Raw genomic sequence first — 22,953 nt, 5'->3', positions numbered from 1 at the left:
TGTTGACATTCACTATTAGAAAAGAAAATTAAAAGGTGACATGATAACCATGTTTAAGTATTTGAAAGACTGTCATAGTGAGGAGGGAGCAAGCTTTTTCTGCTGCTACAGAGACAAGTAGTAATGGATTCAAAATACAAGGAAAGAGATTTGTCCAAATATTAGGAAGAACTTTCTGACAATAAGAGCTGTTTGGGAGTGGAATATGCTGCCTTAGTGTCTGATGCAGTCGCTTTCTCTAGAGGTTTTGAAATGACCATCCCTTGGGAGTGCTTTGAGTGTATATTTTTGCATGGTAGAGGTTGGATTGTGTGACCTTTACAGTCCCTTTCTGACTCTGTGATTCTAAGTAAACGTACACAACATGTTCCTTTCTTCCCTAGGCCTTGCACAATATAGTGGTGACCCACGAATAGAATGGCATTTGAACACCTATAGTACAAAAGATGCTGTATTGGATGCTGTGCGCAATTTACCTTATAAGGGTGGAAACACCTTAACAGGTACGGTAAGCTGCCTCAAGCCATTACCATGTTCATACCATGTATGAAGGGTGAGAATGGGAACTCTAATCCTCTTAAGGCATTATAGCAGTATAACTGTTTTATGTTGCTAGTTGTACTTTTACACACTCATGTAAGAAGTTATGCTGCTTAGCAAGCAGTCCACCGCATCTGTCTGTATACATATAGGAGCAACTCTGCTCCCTCACAAGGCAGAACGGCAATCAGAACAATTTCAGGAATGACTTAGATTAGCCATTGGAAAGTTGGGTGGAATATCACTGCTACATAAACATCCTCTTGGATTTACCATTGGACAGGACCTTGGTCTTAATGTTTTAAAGATGTACTAGATCAGAGTATTTTATCTGTTGCCTTCAATATGTAGAATATGTGCAAAATTTCAGAACAATCTATAGGCTTAAAATAATAGCAAGATACCATATACTTATTCTAACAACATATTAGTTCAAACTATGGTTTATTGAAGCAAGCTAGGATCAAACTGTACTTTGTGTTTCTGGTTTGTCTCATTAACCAAAAGCTTAAACTGATTGTAAAAGTAAGTTTTAATATATCAAAAAGTCATGTAATATAAGCAAGGAAGTGGATTTTTCCCATTTCTTCCACTGAAGATAAATAATATTCACACTTGATTCTGAGGATCAAGGATATAAAACCATAATTTCACAATGTATCCAAATAATTGCCTCTGTTAATTCACTTCTATCAACAGGAGCAGGAGATGTGGGGAATTCATTTGCATGGCTGATTGGTTTGGCTGGAGCTGCTTGGAATTGTTTAATCTCAAATTTTAGGAAACTGAAAGAATAAGGTTAAAGGACACAGTTCTGCAGATTGGTAACAGGAAACTATAATTATTACTCATAGAAAAGATTGAATTTTGTCTAGATTCAGTCTTTCCTATGAGTAAATACTAAGTCATTCTATCTGTCTGAATACCCTTAGACTTTCAATTGATAAACTTAGAATTCTGGTTTCAAACTTGTGCTGACATGATATATCTAAGGGATTTTTACAGTGTGTTTTATTTATCCAGTGAATGAGTGTATAATCTGTTACATATCAGAGACTGTAACGGAGAAAATAGAATCAAGCCAACAAATATGACAATTATAATAAAAAACGTATGGCTTAATGTACATCAATTTTTTTAAAAGGAGTGACATGTACTTGGTAAGAAATGCTTGTCTACAAAGAAGGGTTTTAAGTGGAGATTTAATGTCTCACCTCTGTTTGAAGGCCATTTGTTAGAGCAGAAGTCAATATACTAAATTCATACCATAGGTGGATACCAAAGTGATCTCAGCTCCCTGTAAACTGTGTCTTTAGGTATGTGGGTTCTGTGTGTGCAGTTTTGAAACTGAATTTTTCATCACTTGTCCTTCAGCATGCATACATTTCCTAGAAACACCAATTTAATTTCCATCAAATTATGAAACTGTATTTAAGGACATTGCTAAAGGCTTCAAATTAATTAGCCAACATTAATATTTTTGATTGGTTATTCTTTGCCTTTTCTTTGCTTTGCAGGTCTTGCCTTAACTTTTATTTTGGAAAACAACTTTAAGTCAGAGGCAGGTGCTAGACCCGGGGTCCCCAAAATTGGCATATTGATCACAGATGGGAAATCCCAAGATGATGTCATTCCACCTGCAAAAAACCTGAAAGATGCTGGCATTGAGTTGTTTGCTATTGGTACGTATTATTGATATTTAGAAGGTCTTCTTCTGCACAGAGCTGAGAGTGATCTGAAGAGCCTTTGCCATTGTCCCTAAACTCTTCCATGAGTGTTACCTTCCACTACTGCTGCTTCTTCATTGCTCTCACTGTTGGAGCTATCAGCTCTCTCCCACTGATGTTGCAATTACTCTTGGAAGAGAATGGATAAATCTTTGTCCAGTGTTTCTGCCTTGGATGATCCTACTACAAGTCTAGGCTATTTGTAAGTGGCTACAATCCTGATAGTATTACTCCCACCTCTCTTGACCTCCCTTATCACATTAAAGTATGTATTCAAGAAGGACTCTCTTGGAGAACTCTCATTCATAGGGTCACCAAAAGGTGAAACCAGCTTGATGATACACATAAAAACAATTATATATAGTCAAAAATATCAATTGGAATAGAAATGGCAGGCAGGCCCCAAGCTCATTGAAAGATCTGGAGTGCAGGATGCAACTATTGTTTCCTTGAGATATGACTGTCCATCGTGTAGCAGTTTGAGTGTTGCATTAAAGCTCTGGATAATAGGGTTTTAATTGTTGCCCAGCCATAGTAACACACTGGATGAGACTGGGCAGAGAAGAGCTAAGGTCAACCTCCTCTGAACTAATAAATCAAAAATCACACCAATGCATACAACAACAAACAACTCAGATTATTTTTTGCGCCATGAAATAGCCTGGAAATATGGTTACTGAACTTGCTGACTAGGAAGAATCTGGGAGTTGTCATTCCAAAAAGTGATGTTTCCACGTTCTTTCAAGGGTTAATGTCAACACTTTCACTGTACCGGGCTGTGGCGCAGGCTGGAAAGCAAGCCAGCTGCAACATATCAACAAATCACTCTGATGCCTGCGTCTTGTCTCTGTCTCTGTTCTGTGTCATGGCATTGAATGTTTGCCTTTATGTGTGCAATGTGATCCGCCCTGAGTCCCCTTCGGGGTGAGAAGGGTGGAATATAAATGCTGTAAATAAATAATAAATAAATGTACGGAATGAAATAAGACTACAATTTTTGTTTTTCTCTCTCTTCTAATACCAGGTGTAAAAAATGCTGATGAAACTGAACTGAAAGAGATCGCCTCTGAACCAGACAACACTCATGTGTACAATGTTGCTGACTTCAGCTTTATGAACTCCATCGTGGAGGGTCTTACAAAGACAGTGTGCTCAAGAGTGGAAGAGCAGGAAAAGGAAATCAAAGGTAGCAAGAGATTCAGAAATGTCACTTTTTTGGCTATGTTTAAGTACTAAAGTTTCAAAATCTGGAGCAGGCTACAGCTGAACAAATGTATCTGAAATGTGTGCATGTGTTTTTTTTTTTGTCTGAAAACCTAGGAACATTGGTAGCTACTCTTGGGGCTCCTACAGACTTGATCACATCCGAGGTGACAGCCAGAGGATTTCGTGTGAGTTGGACTCATGCTCCAGGCAAAGTGGAAAAATACAGAGTTGTCTACTATCCCACTAGAGGAGGGCAGCCAGAGGAGGTAATGGTTTAGCAAATATCCAGATACTTAATGATCTAAAAATGTTTGATTGATGCCTCCAAGTGAATTCATTACTTGGAAATAGTTGAGTGGAGGGATTTGACGGAGATTCCATCCATCAAGGCAATTCTCCTGGGCCATTCCGGATGTTCAGAGGATTTATCTTAAGTGGATCTACATGATTGCTAAAGCTTAGACATCTCCAAAACTATGGGGCTATAATGCTTTTAATCATAATTCCCCATGGGTGTTGCTGGTGAGGATGATGGGAGTTTTAGTCCAGCATTTCTGGGGGGCACCAGATTGAGGAAGTTTAAATAACTGTGTTAGAATAGATCGATACTGTAAAATTATTGCAGTTTGACATCATGTCTCTATTCTCTGGGATCATGAAAGTTGTAGTGTGATCAAATAAATAGCAAGATTAAATATTTGTGTGAAACTGCGCATCCCATATTTCATAGTACTGAGCCATGGCAATTGGAGTGGCATCAAACTGCATTAATTCTACCATGTAGATGGACTCTCAACTTCACATTCTATAGAACTGCCTTTGTTCCAATTTTTCCTTTGATCTCCATGCCCTGCCTTCCTTTCCCTTTAATTTCCCTGTATTATCTATGGGGCAAAGATACATCATTTATTTATTTTTGGTATTTGATATTACCTCCTGCATTGAAGATGCTTTGTCAGACCATCAAATCAAACTCCCAGAAAGCATTACAAAGGACAGAACAAGGCAGGGATGAATGTTCGGTTTTTCCCAGGCCCCTTCCAGAGGGGGAATATCACTATTACGAACTTGGCTTCAATAATTTAGCTTGGCTTTGAGCCTATTCTGTGGGAGGAAGGATAGGCATATCTAATGGTTGCTTATCAGCTCTCTAAGAAAGCATCTCAGATTCATTCTCCTTCCTTTGGAAGCATGTCAAGGCATATTTCTAACAGAAGGAGAAGATTTGCATTATGCATATTTTAAAATCTATTTAATTCAACCTCTTCCATCATACAGGTGGTGGTGGATGGCAGTGTTTCAACAGCAGTATTGAAAAACCTGATGTCTATGACTGAATACCAGATAGCTGTATTTGCCATCTATGTTAGCTCTGCCAGCGAAGGCCTTCGGGGTACTGAAACTACACGTAAGTTATGGAACAGAATCAAAGGCATTATATATCTGATTCTGAGTTGTGCTATAGCATGGTAACTTTGCATTGCTTGAATCTGGCTATTTTAGGTTTTAATCTTCCTAATACCATATAAGGGTTAAAAGCTTCCCATGCTGCTAAGCATGAAAGCCAAAACTTCATCTGGTGCTAAATATGTCATTACAAAGCAAGTCAGCATTTTTTTAAAAAAAATTTTTAAAAAAATATCCTTGCAGAAAAGTTGCTCATTGGGACCATAATGTATAGCAGGAGAGGGAAGCTTCCCTCTTTCCCATTGCAGACCCTTCCCTTTGCATATTCCCTGCTGTTCCAATTTCACAAGGAGATAAATCTCAGCCTTACTTTTTAAGCTATCATTAAAATGCCAGTTTGTCCTTCCTTTTTCCCTTTAATCATCAATTTACTTCCATTAGTTTAAACTTAATCCAGAATGCAAAAGTAGTATGAATTCCATTAACTTATCAGGTATCAGAGGAGAGGAGAGGAAACTTGCCCTTCCTAGTAGGGCCAAGTAAAAACAAACTATTGCAGCCTCTTCTAGCTTGTCTATCTTTCTTTATGAATAATGTTTGCTATCCTGATTACACACTGATGCTTAGCCACATATGTCCCAGATTTCATCTGGGAAATACTGGAATATATGTGTTTTAGAGATTTTCAGTGGTTATAAGACCAAAGGCAAAAGAGTGACGCCAAAAATACTAGCACACTTAAGATAAAACCTCTTACTGTCTGTAAATAATCCTGAGAAGTTCTAAATGGGGAATGGCCTGTACAAAATCTTGGAAGCCACCAAATGGTGATATCATGGAGAGGTAGGCATGGCCATTTGGGGAACCCTAGAGATACAAACTGGCTTCCCAAGAGGAAGGAAGGAAGAATTAAAGCTCACATTTTAATAATAATAATAGTAACAAAGTTCTGGAACACAACACACCAGACATCACAGTTGTGGAAAAGAAAAAGGTTTGGATCATTGATGTCGCCATCCCAGGTGACAGTTGCATTGACAAAAAACAACAGGAAAAACTCAGCCGCTATCAGGACCTCAAGATTGAACTTCAAAGACTCTGGCAGAAACCAGTGCAGGTGGTCCCGGTGGTGATGGGCACACTGGGTGCCGTGCCAAAAGATCTCAGCCGGCATTTGGAAACAATAGACATTGACAAAATTACGATCTGCCAGCTGCAAAAGGCCACCCTGCTGGGATCTGCGAGCATCGTCCGAAAATACATCACACAGTCCTAGACACTTGGGAAGTGTTCGACTTGTGATTTTGTGATATGAAATCCAGCATGTCTATCTTGTTTGCTGTGTCATAATAAAATAATAATAAAACTTTATTTATATACCGCCCTATCTCCCGGATGGGACTCAAGGCGGTTTACAGTCATAAAAGCAAACACAAACATTACATAACAACATAATACACATTATTAAACAAAGTAAAACAATACAATTATAACAATAAATCACACTTACATGACCAGATCATGGGGACGGGAACCATAAAACCAATATATTAAAATGTATCATTTTAGGCTAGGGAAATCTTGTGCAATATATTCAGGCCCAGAAATCGGCGGTAGTCCAATGTAATTACTCAAAAACCTGCCGACACCACCAGGTCTTCAGTTCCTTACGGAAATTGGATAATGTAGGGGATTGCCTGATCTCTTTTGGCAGTGCACTCCAGAGCCGGGGGACCACTGCCAAGAAGGCTCGTTCCCTCGTCCCCACCAGCCGCACTTGAGACGGTGGTGGGAGCGCGAGAAGAGCCTCCCCGAAAGATCTCAAGGTCCGCACTGGCTCATAGGAGGAGATGTGATCACGGAGATAGGTAGGGCCCGAGCCATGTAGGGCTTTATAGGTCAAAACCTGCACCTTGAATTGGGCCCGGCAGCTTATCGGCAGCCAGTGGAGCTGCTTTAATAGGGGCATTGTGTGCTCCCTATAGCCGGCTCCCGTTAGAAATCTGGCTGCCGATCTTTGAACCAGTTGGAGTTTCCGGGCTGTCTTCAGGGGCAGCCCCACGTAGAGAGCATTGCAGTAATCCAGTCTGGATGTAACTAAGGCATGGACCACCATGGCCAAGTCAGACGTCTCGAGGTATGGTCGCAGCTGGCGCACAAGTTTTAAATGTGCAAAGGCCCTCCCGGCCACCGCCGACACCTGGGCATCAAGCGCCAGAGATGAATCCAGGAGGACCCCCAGACTGCGGACCTGCGCCTTCAGGGGGAATGCAACCCCATCGAGCATAGATTGCCACCCAATACCCCGATTGATCCCACGACTGACCAGGAGGGCCTCTGTCTTGTCTGGATTAAGCTTCAACTTGTTAGCCCTCATCCAGTTCAACACAGCTGCCAGGCACCGGTTTAGGGTGCATATCTCCCACTGCTCCAATTAGGAAGAAATAGTCCCAATAAATCCTCTGCCGTCTTATTTTCAGCTGTTTTTGGCCCAGTTTCTTTCCTCTTCCAGTCCCCCCCCCCTTGTCTTCAATCTACTATAGTTTCTGCAAATGCAAACTACACTAATTTACTCAACAAGGAAGATAGGAAAGGACAGGGAAAAGCTGTGGCACTCCAAATAAGGTTCTGGCAAAAATAAAATCCTAGCTTTTGGTGTTCTTCCTCAGTAATAATTTTTGCCATCTTGACTACTCTTTGATCTTGTTTGGGTGTCCTGGTTTGGTTTCCTTCTGCAAAATGTTGGAGGTGTGCTGGTACATTTTGGCAATATGTCTAGTAGTACTTGTACTGGAACTCCTCAGCCAACATGGTACTGGCAGTCAAAATTTTCCATCTCAGTGGAAGATGGACTCAAATGTCTGTGGAAACTACTGCTTCAAAACTGATTTGCTGGATAATTTTGTCCTGCATGAACCATAAAGTGTTTCCTATCTCAGTTTGTTTGCAATCAACATACAAAACCTACATCAACCATACTGGTTTCATTCCCCTTTGCTTTATCTTGCGCGTCAACACCCGTGAGTCTCAAGCAGGACTCCGGATAAGACATTTGTGCAGTTCAGTCCTAAGCATTTTTTTGGGAGTGCAAGTTCCACTGAGTTCAGCACGACAAATTCCCAAATAAATGCACACAGATCTGTCCCTTTGATGTGCTTTCACTCATTTTTTAAAACTGATATATCTCCTTTGGAGTTTTTTTTCTCTTTCTTCATACTCAGCGGAGCTTGCCAATAATTTTTGAGGTAGTTACTGCAATAAATCCTGTAGAGACAAAACAGCAGGTCTCCTGATAAGACTTTTCACTCCTCACTGACTTGCTGATTCTGGGTTGTATCTGAGGAAGGCAATGATGGAAGGAATACAGCCATTGCACTGCCTGGCGCCAACTGTCATCTGTCATCTAAGAAAAAGTAATTAACTATTCCTGATACAGGAGGACAATTTTATCTGAAGTGTGTGTGTGTGTGTGTGTGTGCGCGTGCGTGCGTGTGTGCATGTGTATATTTGAAGAAGAGTTCTTCCCCAAAAACCTTTCTTGGTTTTGAGCAACATAGCTGTAGGGATGTTGCAGATTATTTCAAGTGGTTTGTGTCTGACATATTCTTACCTACTGGCCAAATATTTAGCAATTTGATTAATGTTGCTGAGTTATGGGGCATCTTGAGACAAAGGCAGACCTTTCATCTCCTTGCTTACTTAATTCCTGTCTCAAAAGAATCTGCCTACATCAAATGAAGGCCTAAAAGAAAGGAGCATTTCACATTTGTCTGTTGGGAGCTGAGCGCCTGCCATCGCAGCAAGCAACCTTGTTCCCAGCTTCACTTCATCCTAGTGTACTCTGTGTACGCTGCCATCAGATGATCCATCTCTTTTTTATAACAAAAATTGAATTCAGCAGCCTGAAAAAAAAGGGTTGTCAAACAAGTAAATGCATATAACCATCTTTCCGTGTCTTTCAAAATTCAATCGTGGCAAACCATGGTTGAAACTAACACTCTAAAATACCCAAATCTTAGTTAGAGCCTCCAAATGCACTTTTAAAATAGTTAATGTCAGAGTGAGCAGTGTGATCTGCCTGATGTTGTGGGACTACAACTTTTCTAATTTCTGGCAAATTTAGCCAATTGCAAGGGATGCTGGGAACTGCAGAACAAGAACATTTAGAGAAGGATCCCAAAGAGAATCACATTCTCCTTGTTTCATCAGTTTGCATATGAATGTCTCTTTCCATGATGCAATAGCCTGTAGAGCAGTGGTTCTCAACCTTTGGGTCCTCAGATGTTTTAACTTCCAACTCCCAGAAATCCTAACAGCTGGTAAACTGGCTGGGATTTCTGGGAGTTGTAGGCCAAAACACCTGGGGACCCACAGGTTGAGAACCACTGCTGGTAGAGGCATGTATCTCATTTTGAGAAACCATAGTATAGCATTATAAAAACGAGCTGCTTTTGGTTTGAATGCTTCCTTCTTCTACAAAGACAAGATGAGAAAGGTTTCTTCTTTATTTCAACGAGGGGTAGGCATCACATGACTCTCCAGATAGTGTCAAATTGTAGCTCCTGACATCTTTCATCCCTAGATAAGTCTGCTGGAAGTTGCAGTTCAACAATATTTCTTAGGCTGCATGATTCCCATACCAAACCATAGTTATGCTTATTATGGTTGGATCATAATGAAATTAGACTGTGTTGTCTGCACATCTTCAAGCACATTCTCAGCTCTTTCAGTTGTGAGAATGTAATGTCCAGATAACATCAGAGAAGACCTTCTTGGTGGTGGTCCTAGGGCCCAGAACCCCTGTCCCAGAGAAATTAGACTGGTACAGTTCTTATTATCTTTATTTAGGCAAGTGATATTTTTTATTCAGCAAATGGTTTGCTCAAAATGGATGGGACAGAAACCACAGCTCAATGATAGGGTACATACTTTGGAAGGAGAAGTTTTATGTGAAGTCCTAGGGATCTCCTTTTAAAGAATTGGTAGCAGATGATCTGAATGCACCCCAAGCTTAGAAGAAAGGTATAAGCTTGTGGTTTTGGGGCTACATGTGAACCTTAGCACACTGGTGTGGCCTTATTACACAGGTCAAAACTCAAGGCAGTTTGTAACACTGGAACTTAACCTGGACTTCTCCTTCCAAAGCATGTAGTCTTCTATTGGTCTTTCTCCTTCTGTTACATCCTGGCAGAAGAAGTCTACCTGAGGTAGTGACACTGAAAATTAGCTGGTGATTGGTAAAGACAGAATAGTTAGGACAATAAATTATATGGAGAGATTGAAGACACCATCTTCAAGCAAGGATTATTTGAGATTTCATTATTTAAGGATTCATAGCAGACTAATGTGTTCTTCCACTGGAAAGGATTGTACTATGACTGCAATCCTATATGCATATTTTTATAGGAGTAAACTCTACTGAAGCTAGTGGGACTTCACTTCCAAGTGATGCTGCTTTTAGAAGAATTAATGCATATAGTCTAGACATGTGTGTTGTCATTAATTGGTTAATGACTAAGTTCATGATATGCACCCACATTCTGACCCAGTCACATCATTTCCATTAGCACCTGGTGCTCTTTTTGAAGTTGTTCGTTCAAGTTCTGACTAAGCCCGGTCCTGTGCATTTTCTGAAAACTGATTGCACCTCTGCCTGAGGCAGAATATCTCCAAGAGTTGTTTTAACAAATCTTTGCTAAAGTGTCATGAAGCAGTACTCTGAAGTGTGTAAATATTAATCACCCCAGATAACATTTCAAGTTTTAAAAACCATTCAAAATACTGCTAGTGAGAGTGTATAGACCATGCAGTGTTAACCTTGCTGGGAGATGGCAACACATGAAAATGAATTGTGAAACACGAAGAGCTACAGCTCTGAGCATATAGATCATTAAACAAAAAAATTGAATAAAATAGCATTTTGCTGAAGAAATACAACATTTATGCCATGTCGAGGCATGGAAAATGTAAGTTCATAACGTCTCAAAATAAGAAAGTTTCTTGTTGTTTTCCTTCAAAATCTTGGAGATTTGAGCAGGAATGGGAATCCCGTGTCTCTCCAGATATTGCTGGATTGCATCTCTACCACTCCTCAACATTGGCTATACTCAATAGAGATACTACAACTTGTAGTCTAGCAATATCTAATAGACAACATGATTTACACCCTGTCATGGTAAATAGCATATCTTTCTGAAATTATCACTCATTCCTCTTCTATTCCACTCATTTGCAGTATCATGAAAAATGGCAACCAGGTGATCAGATATCCAGTGATTCAGTATTGTTAAACTCCATAGTCGGAACTTGGTCTGATAGCAGTTCAGAGGAGAGATGAGAAGACTCTGGCCCTTCCAAAGTTTTGGACTTGAACACCTAACTGGCTGCTCCATATAGCATGGTCAATGATAAGAGTTACAGCTGTTGCAGTCAAACACATCTGTCAGACCAAATCATGGAATTTAGAGGAAGGGCCAGTGATAGAGTCAGTGACATGTTGGAATTCAGCTCAGATTTGTAATTCTGAGTCATGGATTTATAATAAAAAATAGATATGATAATACACATTTGCTGAAAGGAAGAATTGCCTGGTCTCCCAGCCTATAAAATGAAAATAATAATCCTGTATCTCACAAGTTTGTTACCCAGATCAATGTAGATTATAACACATTTTATGTATTGAGAGTAAAGTGTCAACAATTTGTCTTGATCTATTTGCAGTGTTATATAAAAGTGAAGTTTACAATGGTGAAAATATTTTACATTTTTCTTCCTCTGTGCAGATGTGTTGTACCTAAATGTTGAGGGCAGGATCAGAAACCTATGTTTCATCAGCATTGTCTCGTCATTATTACATCTGTAGGAACCCTCAATTGACATGTATATCAAACTAGCCTAGAAATGGGCCCCTGAGGTCCTCCAGATAGTTTTTGTATAGAACACCATCAACCCTAGCCATCATAGCCAGTGACGAAGAATTATGGGTATTATATTGGAATAGCAACAACAGAAGAGTGACAATTGTCAACCCACAGTTTTCCACTAACAGTTCTGCTAAACAATAAAACCCAGGGATGGATTACATAAATATCAGTGTTTAGGACTGTCATATAGTGAATGGATGTTGATATTCATGTCTCCTACTGAATTCTAGGGTGCAAAATAAACAGGCTGAGCAATATTTGATTTCTGCCCAAGAAAGTGATTGCGCATTCTTGCATGGCAGGGAGTTGTACTAGAAGGAACTTGTAGTATTTTTCAGCTCTGTGTATCTGTGATTCTAAGTGGAAGTCACAGCAAAGGCTGACTTCGTGTATATCTCCACAAAAGTACATATCTATGTGTTGTAAATGGCTTCCAATCCATTCTGTAGGAAGTGGCCTGGGAACCTCATTATAGTGAAAGCAAACCCATGTTACCAATATCTGATACAAGTATGGTATATTTCTAGGTTGCTTTCTAAAGCACATTTTCCATAAGTGTAGTATGAAGGGACACCTTGGTTCAGCCTGATGTCTCATGGAAATGGAATGTGACAGTGCTAATATGCCCTGAAATAATTTGGATTCCTTGGCAGCAATGAGATAACTTGACAGCTAAAATAAATAGTGGAGAGGGTACATTTGAAGATCTCCAAACTTTACTGCATCCATGCAACTGTATGTTCAGTATTTGTTTGAATGATACTTATCCACGGAATACTTCAGACAGAAAATATCAAAGCACACATTTGAACAATTGCCCTAGTAAACAGAATATAAAATGAGATAGAAAAGCAGGAAGTGTTATGGTTTTTCAAATAACTGACAGAAATTTAGAATTCCACATTCTCTGAAATTAGAAGTACAGTTCAGTTAGGCGATCCCTTGTAGTTCGAGGATGATGGTCCTCCGTTTCTGTTGTCATGGGGATGGATCCGTAGATGTCTGAAGAGACCTATTCTTGATCTGCATGTTCTCCCGCAGTGAGGACATCGGTTTCCAGGTGGAAGGCAGTCTCGGTCAGGGTTGGCTTGACGCTCTTTCCTCTTGGCACGCTTCTCTCTGTCACCCTCCATTCATACCTCTTCGAACTACGCAGCACTGCTGGTCACAGCTGACCTCCAATTAGAGTGCTCAAGGGCCAGGGCTTCCCAGTTCTCAGTGTCTATGCCACAGTTTTTAAGGTTGGCTTTAAGCCCATCTTTAAATCTCTTTTCCTGTCGACCAACATTATGTTTCCCGTTCTTGAGTTCGGAGTAGAGTAGCTGCTTTGGGAGACAGTGATCGGGCATTCAGACAACGTGGCCAGTCCAGCGGAGTTGATGGCGTAGGAGCATCACTTCGATGCTGATGGTCTTTGCTTCCTCAAGCACGTTGACCTTTGTCCGCCTGTCTTCCCAAGAGATTGCAGGATTTTTCTGAGGCAGCGCTGATGGAAACGCTCCAGAAGTTGAGTGTGACGTCTGTAGACCATCCACGTTTCGCAGGCGTAGAGCAGGGTTGAGAGGACAATGGCTTTATAAACAAGCACCTTGGCATCTCTATGGATGTCCTGGTCATCAAACACCCTCTGCTTCATTTGGAAGAATGAAGTACAAGACCCCATGAAATTGAAAAGCCAGAAATAAAAAATGTTATTTATCTTTATCTGAGGGAACACCATTTTAGAAATCACTGCTGTAGGTCTTCCAGTGGGAATGAACCATAAAGTCACACTGAAGGACCCTGAGAATATTTTTAACAAATCTATGACATTCAAATCTGGAAAAACGTGGCGTGCTGGACAAGCATTGTATAAGAGCTCAATAATTATAAGAGAATATTTTTGTGCTAATTATAGATAGAGTAACACTTTTTGCAGAAATTTTGACTGTTCTTCCCTTTTAAACTATTAGATTATTGTGGCCTTGCTGCCTGAAAGGCAACTGCTTTTATTGTGCACCAATTGAAATGCTAAGATTTTATTCTTTCTCTGCTTTTAGGAAGGATCTTATCCATTTTCCCCTTTAGACTTGGATGATCACTGATTAATGATATCATTACTTTTAGTATTACCGTTATTATAGTGATGCTTGTTAGCTAGCTTACGTGACAGTTTCTTAATGGCAAAATCAAAATGTAATAAATGAACGTTGTATATTGTTTCTCTCACTACAGTTGCATTGCCTATGGCAGCCGATTTGGAGTTGTATGATGTGTCGCACAGCAGCATGAAAGCCAGGTGGAATGGGGTCGCAGGTGCAACTGGGTACATGATTCTCTATGCACCTCTCACGGATGGACTCGCAGCAGATGAAAAAGAGGTGAGGACGCTTAGCATCAGTTGGGTTATGAATCTTTGTAGAACAAGAGGGACAAGGAATCCTAGCTTCAAAGTATATTGTATATCTGAGAGATAGAGGATAGCAAATCTCGATTTTTCCTAGTAAGGAAAAGATCCTAGCCTGTTGGTAATGTGTTGAGATAGGAAACAAATAATTTGAAGAGTAGAAGTTTGGGAGGTTTGACAATTCTTGGAGGATGGAACCTGCAGTATCTATCAATGCTGTCTCGGGTCTTGAGGTTTCAGCATGAAAGCCTAAAATCTAGGAATGATTCCTGGTGATATTACAGGGGTTGGTCCCTAGTAGTGCTACAGAGGTAATGTCATTAATCATGGTAGATAAACAATCAGTCTCAGTTGCACAGAGAATGTGATTTGGACAACAGCATCGTAAGTGTAATAAACAAAGAATACATAGTAAAGATAAAGGTTTCCCCTGAAGTTAAGTCCAGTCATGTCTGACTCTGGGGGTTGGTGCTCATCTCCATTTCTAAGCCGAAGAGCCGGAGTTGTCCGTAGACATCTCCAAGGTCATGTGGCCAGCATGACTGCATGGAGCACCATTACCTTCCCGCCGGAGCGGTATAATATATAATATAAAACTTTATTTATACCCCACCACCATCTCCCCGTGGGGACTCGGGGCGGCTCACAATGTTACAAAAGAAACAGCGCCAATACACCAACAAGAGGGTTGTTGATCTACTCACACTGGCATGTTTTCAAACTGCTAGGTTGGCAGAAGCTGGAGCTAACATCGGGCGCTCACTCCGCTCCCGGGATTTGAACCTGTGACTTTTTGGTCTGCAAGTTCAGCAGCTTAGTGCTTTAACACACTTCGCCACCGGGGCTCCCAAAGAATATATACATATACACATAACTAAGCTCTGCTATTCAAAGCCAAGTGCAAAAACCTGGAAACCCTATTTTAGGGGTGACATATGCTTTTCCTTGCCCCTGATCTAAACCCAGGCTAGGACAGACTGGGATTGACTAATGGAACAGTAGCCAAATGATGCCAAATCTTGTCTAGTTTTTGAACATTACCCTGTTTGTTCTTATCAGAAGCACTAAAACTTGAATTTTTATTTAAAATACAAGAAATATAAGGCAACGGAAAAGGTTATACAAGGCTGATTTTTTATTAGGAAAAGAGGAAGGCCACATTAGAAATAGATGGATTCTGCAAAGGAAGCTTTGACCCCAAGTTTGCATGAGTTGAGCAGTGCGCGGTGGGGTAGCATGAGCGTTTGGAGATATGTTATTCATAATATTGAAACAAACATAATGGCAAACAATGACTGATTAATCACATTTATATTCTGACCTTTTGCCTAAGGTTTTGCCAAGGTTGACCCCATTACCCCCGTGATCTATGTGAGAGTTGCAGTAGCAGGCCCAAGATCACACAGTGCGTTTTATAGCTAAGGTTGTATCCTCACTGCAGAATTATAGAGCTTTGACATCACATTAACTGCCTTAGCTCAATGCTCAGGATTCCAAAGGATGGAGTTATGACAGTTGACGTCAGACTGACGTCAGACTGCTTTAATTCTGCAACATGAATGGTCTCTGAGCAAAGATTTGAATAAATACTTCTTAGTTGTATTTCTGTACTATCTATATATAAAAATGAGTGATGGCATCACGGCGACCAACAAAACAACAAAACTACAGGCCCCCCAACCTCGAAATTTGACAACACAACCCATCATCCATGCCTCTAGGTTGATACAACAAAAAGAAAAGAAAAGTAAAATCCTAATTAGAGGGAAAGGAATAATTGTTTTTATCCAATTGCTGCCAGTTAGAGGACTAATCTCTGCCCACTTGGTCTCCTAGCAACCCACTCAGCCCAGGGGACAGGCCAAGTTAGGCCTCACTTAGGCCTCTTCCACAGATTATCTAATTTGCACTGAATTATATGGCAGTGTAGACTCAAGGCCCTTCCACACAGCTATATAACCCATTTATAATGGACTTAATGCCAGGGGAAAACCTTTACCTTTTGCCTTAACTACCACCAGTTCCTCAATACTTTATTTCCCATACCACCATACTTCGCCACAGCAACGTGTGGCCGGGCACAGCTAGTCTATTATATAATTCTAATATCCTAATAATAAATTAAAATGAATGATTTTTTTATTTCAAAATATACCTTTATTGTTTGAGGTCCATCAAGATAAATGCAACCAACTGATTTTGTATTGTGTCTGCTTGGGATTTTGCACCTGTATTGTCATTAGCAGGCAACCAAAGATAATTTCTTGAACCCTTGATATGATAACACAACTTGTTGGAGAGATGAATTTTCCTGGGTGGATCACACTCCATAGCTGTTGTAATGTGAATTACCGGTATTTATAAACTGGGAACAACAACAGTAATTGCTGTAAACACAACTGAGGAAAAAATCTCACCTTGGGCTATGAAAAAACACAATTTCCATTCCATCCCTCAAATTGTACATGCGAAATTACATTTCTATTCATACAGTGTAGAAGTCTTAGCAGCATGCAAAGACATGCATGGCTGTGGACAGGATGAAGCACTCGCATAGACTTGCATTTTGCTTTGGTTTTAGGTGTATCTTTCTTTACAACCTATGGAGGTATAGGCGTATTCCCCTCAATGGAAACTTGCTGAAATCAGCAAAGCTGAGAACCTCACCCTTCAGACAGATTGTAAAAAATATGCTGTTGCTTTGTTGCTATTTACTTGTGATTTGGGGCTCAATGAGGCTGGGAGGTCTCAAGATGTGGTAGCTGCATCTTCACCTAAGAGAAGAGTACCTGTTGTTATTAAAGGGAGAATGTGATGTTGCTCCTAAAAAAATCCACTCTGAGTTCAGTGGTCTTTGATAAATGTTAAGGTAAAGGTAAGGGTTTCCCCTGATGTTAAGTCCAGTCATGTCTGACTCTGGAGGTTGGTGCTCATCTCCATTTCTAAGCCGAAGAGCCGGCGCTGTCCGTAGACACCTCCAAGGCATGACTGCATGGAGCGCAGTCATGTTAGTCAGTTGCAAATGCTCCTTTGAGAGGAAAAGGTATTTGAAAGAATTGTGGCGGTACAATTATATTGATTGTGAAAACATATTTCAGGCTGGAGTCAGGCCTCGCTTTTGAACTGAATTGGTTTTGGTTGCTTTGATAGATTATTAAGGCTGAATCTACACTGCCATATAATCCAGTTCAAAGCAGATAATCTGGGATCATAGAATGGTTGAAGAGGCCCAAGAATAGAGAGAGGGAAACCGGAGGATTTCTCTCTCCTGTCTCTCAACAGCTTTTAATACTATTAGGCGCAGTATCCTTCTGACTGACTCAATGATTTTGGAAACAGTTTGTCAGGAGGCTTGAAGATTGTGGTCCCATCTACACTGCCATATAATGGAGTTTGAAAATGCACTATATGATTGGTGTAGACTCATACACAGCAGTATGTGGCAGTTTAAATGAGGCTGTGTCTCAGGCCACTTCCACACTGCCACTATATTCCAGGATCTGATCCCAGATTCTCTGTTTATACCAGGTTATCTGGCAGTGGTGACTCATATAATCCAGTTTAAAGCAGAACACTTGGGATCACATTCTGCGATACAATACGGCAGTGTGGAAGGGGCATCAAGGTGCATCTACACTGTAGAATGAATGCAGTTTGACAGCACTTTAATGACCACAAGTCAGTGCTATGGAATTGTTGAATTTGGTGTTTTACAAAGTCTTTAGCATTCTCTGCCCAAAAGTGCTGGTGGTTCCCCTCCAACTACAACTTGCAGGACTCTATGGCATTGAGCCATGGCACTTAAAGTGATGTCAAACTACATTCAGTCTACAATGTAGAAGCATCTTCAGTCCCTTGCAACTACACTATAGGATACAATTGCAAATTTACATCTCTTCAGTATTGCTTACTATCTCTATAAAGCCAGTGGGAGTGATTATCAGGAGTCATTCCTGTGCCATGATGACACCCAGCTGAATTTCACAGTCATACCTAAATCAGATGTTTGGATACAGTGTGGGCTGGATGATGACCAATAAATGGAAGAAAGAGCTCTTATGGCAGAGTCGTTCTGCATCTGGAAGTAGGTAGACTACATGCCCTATATAGATTAGACCCCCTTTGAGTGATCAATTTCCCAATGACAGTGTCTGGATTCTGTCCTTTACAATTGCTGTCCAGTTGCAAACATTCCTTCTGCAAGAAAGATTCTTGAGAGAATTGCAGTTGGGCACTTTTGGATGACACTGATTCTCTAGATCCTTTTCAGGCCTGGATTTGGGATTCAGTCAAGTATATAACCCGAGGATACCCATGGATCTTTCTTATAAGTATTTGGCAGTCAATTATGGGCAAAATGATCCTAATTATTTTTCAGACATTAAATGTTTGTGACAGTAACAGATGTGGCATGTGATTTAAGGTTGCCACATTGACAGTGCAACTGTCCTTCCTATGCTGTTGAAACACTGTCTTCAAAGGTATGTTTAAGGCTTGTTTTGACCCTATAGATAAACAATAGAATGGAAAAAACTTTTTTTGTTGAATTCCTGTTTCTCAGACTGCTTCAAGCCACAGGAGAGTGGACTGGTCCCATAGTCGGCACACTCGAAGACTGTATTTTGACTCTTTCAAGATGAGAACTTAGAGGGGGAAATTTTATAGTACAAATATATGCTTAATCAGTTCATTTGTGAACTGACACCTTGATTTGTTCATAGATGAAAATTGGGGAAAGTGCAACTGACATTGAATTGGAGGGACTGCTGCCAAATACGGAATATACTGTCACAGTTTATGCAATGTTTGGAGAAGAAGCAAGTGATCCCCTCACAGGACAAGAAACAACACGTAAGTGTTTCATTCCCTTCTAAGCTCTAGGAATAAAATACAAGGAGTTCTGTCTTTGAAAATCATTCTCAAATTTTAAACTCTGGTTTAGAAACATTATTCTCAGAAGAACTACTTAGGGACAACAGATGTGAAACATTCATCCCAGCTCTACATTTCATAGCATATATTTTTGGTTAGTATGAAGTGAAGGAAATGAAAGAGAATGCACAACTTCAGAAGTTTTCATTTATTCCAAATTATTTATTTACAATATGTTTCCCCAACCACTCCTATTGGCTTTTGAAGCAAATCTTGTCCAACATGTTTATCAGAATGTATAAATATATATCCACCCCAAAATTGTTTTTTTCATTTTGCTGTGGATTCTACCATCCTAAAAAATGTTTTCTTTGTCCCAGGCTATGGAAAATGAGGGGTAGAACCCAGAGTTTTAATTATCATCTCTGCTTTCACATCTTTTAAGCTAAAACAACAACAACAACAACAACAACAACAACAACAACACTTTATTTATATTCTGTCCTTCTCTCCAAGAGGACTCAGAATGAATTACAGTATAAATAAACAGATACAGGCAAACAATGCTTTGTTACAATACAATAAGACACACATACACAAACAAAGGCGAAGGCTTCTTCTTACATTCCCGGCGCTGGAGGAAGTGCTCATCTCTGACTTTGGGGAAGATATTCTTCTCTATTTCCAAGCCGATGAGCTTGCATTCTCACCTCTTGGTGGTGTGACTGGCATGACTGCTTGGAGCATCTTTATACTTTATCCGTAAATTGGTACCTACTTATCTACTCACATTTGCATGTTTTCGAACTGCTAGGTTGGCAGGAGCTAGGGCTAACTGCGGGAGCTCATGCTGTCCTATGGATTCTAACTGCTAACCTTCAAGTCAGCAGTTCAGCAGCACATGGATTTAATCCAATGCACCACTGCAATGGGTTAAACCCATGTTTGACTGACATGGCTCAGTGCTGTACAATCTTGGGCTTTGACGTTTTGTTGAGGCATCAACACTTTTGGGTAGAGAAGGTTAAAAAGAACTTGTAAAACTGTCACTAGATGAACACAGGGCTGGTATGATGAACTGGCAGAGGAAGGCATGCATATAGTACTTTTGGCTGTAATTGCTGGGAGTTAGCAGCAGGAAGCCAAGTTATTACAAGATGAAGTAGCATGTGTTTCATGACCTATTTGGTCCCTGCTTCTTAGTCTTCAGGTGTTATGGCAGACAGTATTCCAGTGCCACTATGCCAGTGTTGAAATATATTCAGCTACTTGTCTAGTTGATTTTTGCACGTAGAATAAGAGAGAAAGCCATCTTTATCTCAAGCAGCAAACTGGCCTGGGGTGATCCAATCCACCCACCCACCTACATTCACATACATCTCCACCTTAGGCACAATTCCACTGGAAGGAGCTCCTATACCATCTCTTATGTTTTTTGCCAAACAACATATTCATTTTGGCAAGACTTCCACTGGATAGGTTCCTAAAAAATTGTGTCTAAAAGCAGATTTTTCCCAGCTGGTATATATTTTCTGATACTATCATGGGAACCAAACCTTCTGTCTGAAAATTATTTATGCCCAGAAACATGTAGAAGCAAAACTGAACAATAATAAATATCCAAAAGGAATACAGTATGTTATATAATATCCATATATCCATATATCAAGAAATTAACATTTTTAAACAAACAGGCGTCATAAAAAAAGAACAATCTTGACCGGGGGGGGGGGGGGGGGAGGCGCATCTACCCTGTAGAATTAATGCAGTTCAATACCTGTTTAACTGACATGGCTCAGTGCTATGCAATCTTGGGATTTGAAGTTTGGTTGAGGCACCAACACTTTTGGGTAGAGAAGGCTAAAAGACCTTGTAAAACTACAACTCCCAGCATTGAAACATGGAAATTAGAGTGGTGCCAAACTGAACTAATTCTACAGTGTAGAAGTGCCCCGAGTGTCTTCCTTTATTCATACATTACAATCCTCCCCCAAAAAACAAAACCAGGGTAGTGTGAAATATATCCTCTTCTACATAGTGTTTTGAAAGATGTCCTATATTATTGGTTCGCAACCTGGGGTCCCCAGATGTTTTTAGCCTACAACTCCCAGAAATCCCAGCCAGTTTACCAGCTGTTAGGATTTCTGGGAGTTGAAGGCCAAAAACATCTGGGGACCCACAGGTTGAGAACCACTATTCTATATGAAGGTGAATAAAAGCCATAAAATGTGCATATTTTGGAAGCACAAACACATTTGCAGGTGTTCATTTGTATATCAGTGTTGGAATGGTTACTTGGATTCACTAAAGTCATTTGGGTCAGGCCATTAAAAACATTGCACATAATTCAGCCTGAACCAAAGAACTGCTTGTCTTCATTTTCAAGAATTTGAAAGCATAGCCATGTTAGTCTGGATCAGTCCACCTTTGGGACTGAGGAAAAGAAGTTGCAGCATTTTGTATACGAAGTGTATTCTACAGGAGAAAAAAGAGAAAGAAATGAGAACATTTTCATAATTTGGACTTCCTTCCATTTTGCGAAGTGCCTTTGAGCCCACCACGGAACTTGAGGTTTTCAAATGTTGGACACAGCTCAGCCAAATTAACGTGGGATCCTGCTCCTAAAAAAGTGAAGGGATATCGGATTATGTATGTTAAGACAGATGGAACAGAAACCAATGAGGTAAGCAGATTTTTTTTTTAAAAAAAATGGATGCTAAAGGAAATTAGAATGGAGAGATTATGAATATGATGTTTATTATCTGCCTATAAATTATATGTTGACCATCAGATTTAATGATGCTCCTCTGTCTGAAGACAGTTTTTTGAACTCAGCAAAAAGTTCCAGCCCCAGAAAATGGTTAAAGGCCACTTATAGCCAAATGAATAAATGAATAGCACACAGCTTCTTGCACAGCCTTCTTGTCATTCCCAACTTCTTGGTTATGCATTAGATCTTTTGCACATGTGCCTTCAGGTTCTAAGAAAGTGTAAAGTAGGCTACATACACTTCAAAATGTGATATGTTTGAGTTTTGCTTGTTCCACACAGGACCTTGGATATCTGTCCCAAAAAATCCTATCCTGATGTCGCCTGTGATATTAGGTCAGTGATGGCGAACCTATGACATGCATGTCAGCACTGACACGTCTAGCCATTTTTGCTGACACGCTGTGGTCACCTCTTGGGTTGTTAAGTGGTCTCTGGCCAAATTTGGTGTCATTTCATCCAGTTGTTTTTTTGTTTACTCCATCCTACAAATGAACAGTACATTTATATATAGAGAGATTATTATTATTATATCCTATTATTATATTATCCTATTACATATCATTATATTATATTATAATTATAATTATATCATATTAGAGTAGAGTCTCACTTATCCAACACTCGCTTATCCAACGTTCTGGATTATCCAACACATTTTTATAGTCAGTGTTTTCATGATATTTTGGTGCTAAATTCGTAAATACAGTAATTGCTACATAGCATTACTGTGTATTGAACTACTTTTTCTGTCAAATTTGTTGCATAACATAATGTTTTGGTGCTTAATTTGTAAAATCATAACCTAATTTGATGTTTAATAGGCTTTTCCTTAATCTCTCCTTATTATCCAACATATTCGCTTATCCAACGTTCTGCCGGCCTGTTTACGTTGGATAAGTGAGACTCTACTGTATTACTATTATATTATATTATTATTATATTATTCATTATTCATGACTATATTGAAACTAGAATAGAGAGAAATCAGTGTGGAAACTTTGTGAAGCTTAAAATGCTAGAGGTACCATAGATTGTTGTACATGGAGATAATGGTAGTAAATAGTTTTTGATTTATTAAATACAGTTATATATTACAATTACACATTTTTGTTATTTAAAC

General features: G+C 39.8%; 1 protein-coding gene across 3 annotated transcripts in view; it reads left to right on the top strand.

The window, feature by feature from the left end:
• col14a1 (collagen type XIV alpha 1 chain) overlaps positions 1-22,953 on the top strand; it is a 132,265-nt gene that overhangs the window by 37,679 nt on the left and 71,633 nt on the right. For all 3 annotated transcript variants that reach the window (XM_062980055.1, XM_062980053.1, XM_062980054.1), the window contains 8 exons: positions 384-503; positions 2,058-2,222; positions 3,292-3,453; positions 3,588-3,739; positions 4,752-4,881; positions 14,018-14,163; positions 18,911-19,040; positions 21,605-21,744. In XM_062980055.1, coding sequence (XP_062836125.1) covers positions 384-503; positions 2,058-2,222; positions 3,292-3,453; positions 3,588-3,739; positions 4,752-4,881; positions 14,018-14,163; positions 18,911-19,040; positions 21,605-21,744 — 1,145 coding nt within the window. The remainder of the gene's footprint in view (positions 1-383; positions 504-2,057; positions 2,223-3,291; positions 3,454-3,587; positions 3,740-4,751; positions 4,882-14,017; positions 14,164-18,910; positions 19,041-21,604; positions 21,745-22,953) is intronic.

Source organism: Anolis carolinensis, chromosome 4, assembly GCF_035594765.1.
Source record: "Anolis carolinensis isolate JA03-04 chromosome 4, rAnoCar3.1.pri, whole genome shotgun sequence".
NCBI classification, from domain to species: domain Eukaryota; kingdom Metazoa; phylum Chordata; class Lepidosauria; order Squamata; family Dactyloidae; genus Anolis; species Anolis carolinensis.
Note: the sequence above shows the minus strand (reverse complement) of the source record. Positions and strands in the feature narration are given on the sequence as shown.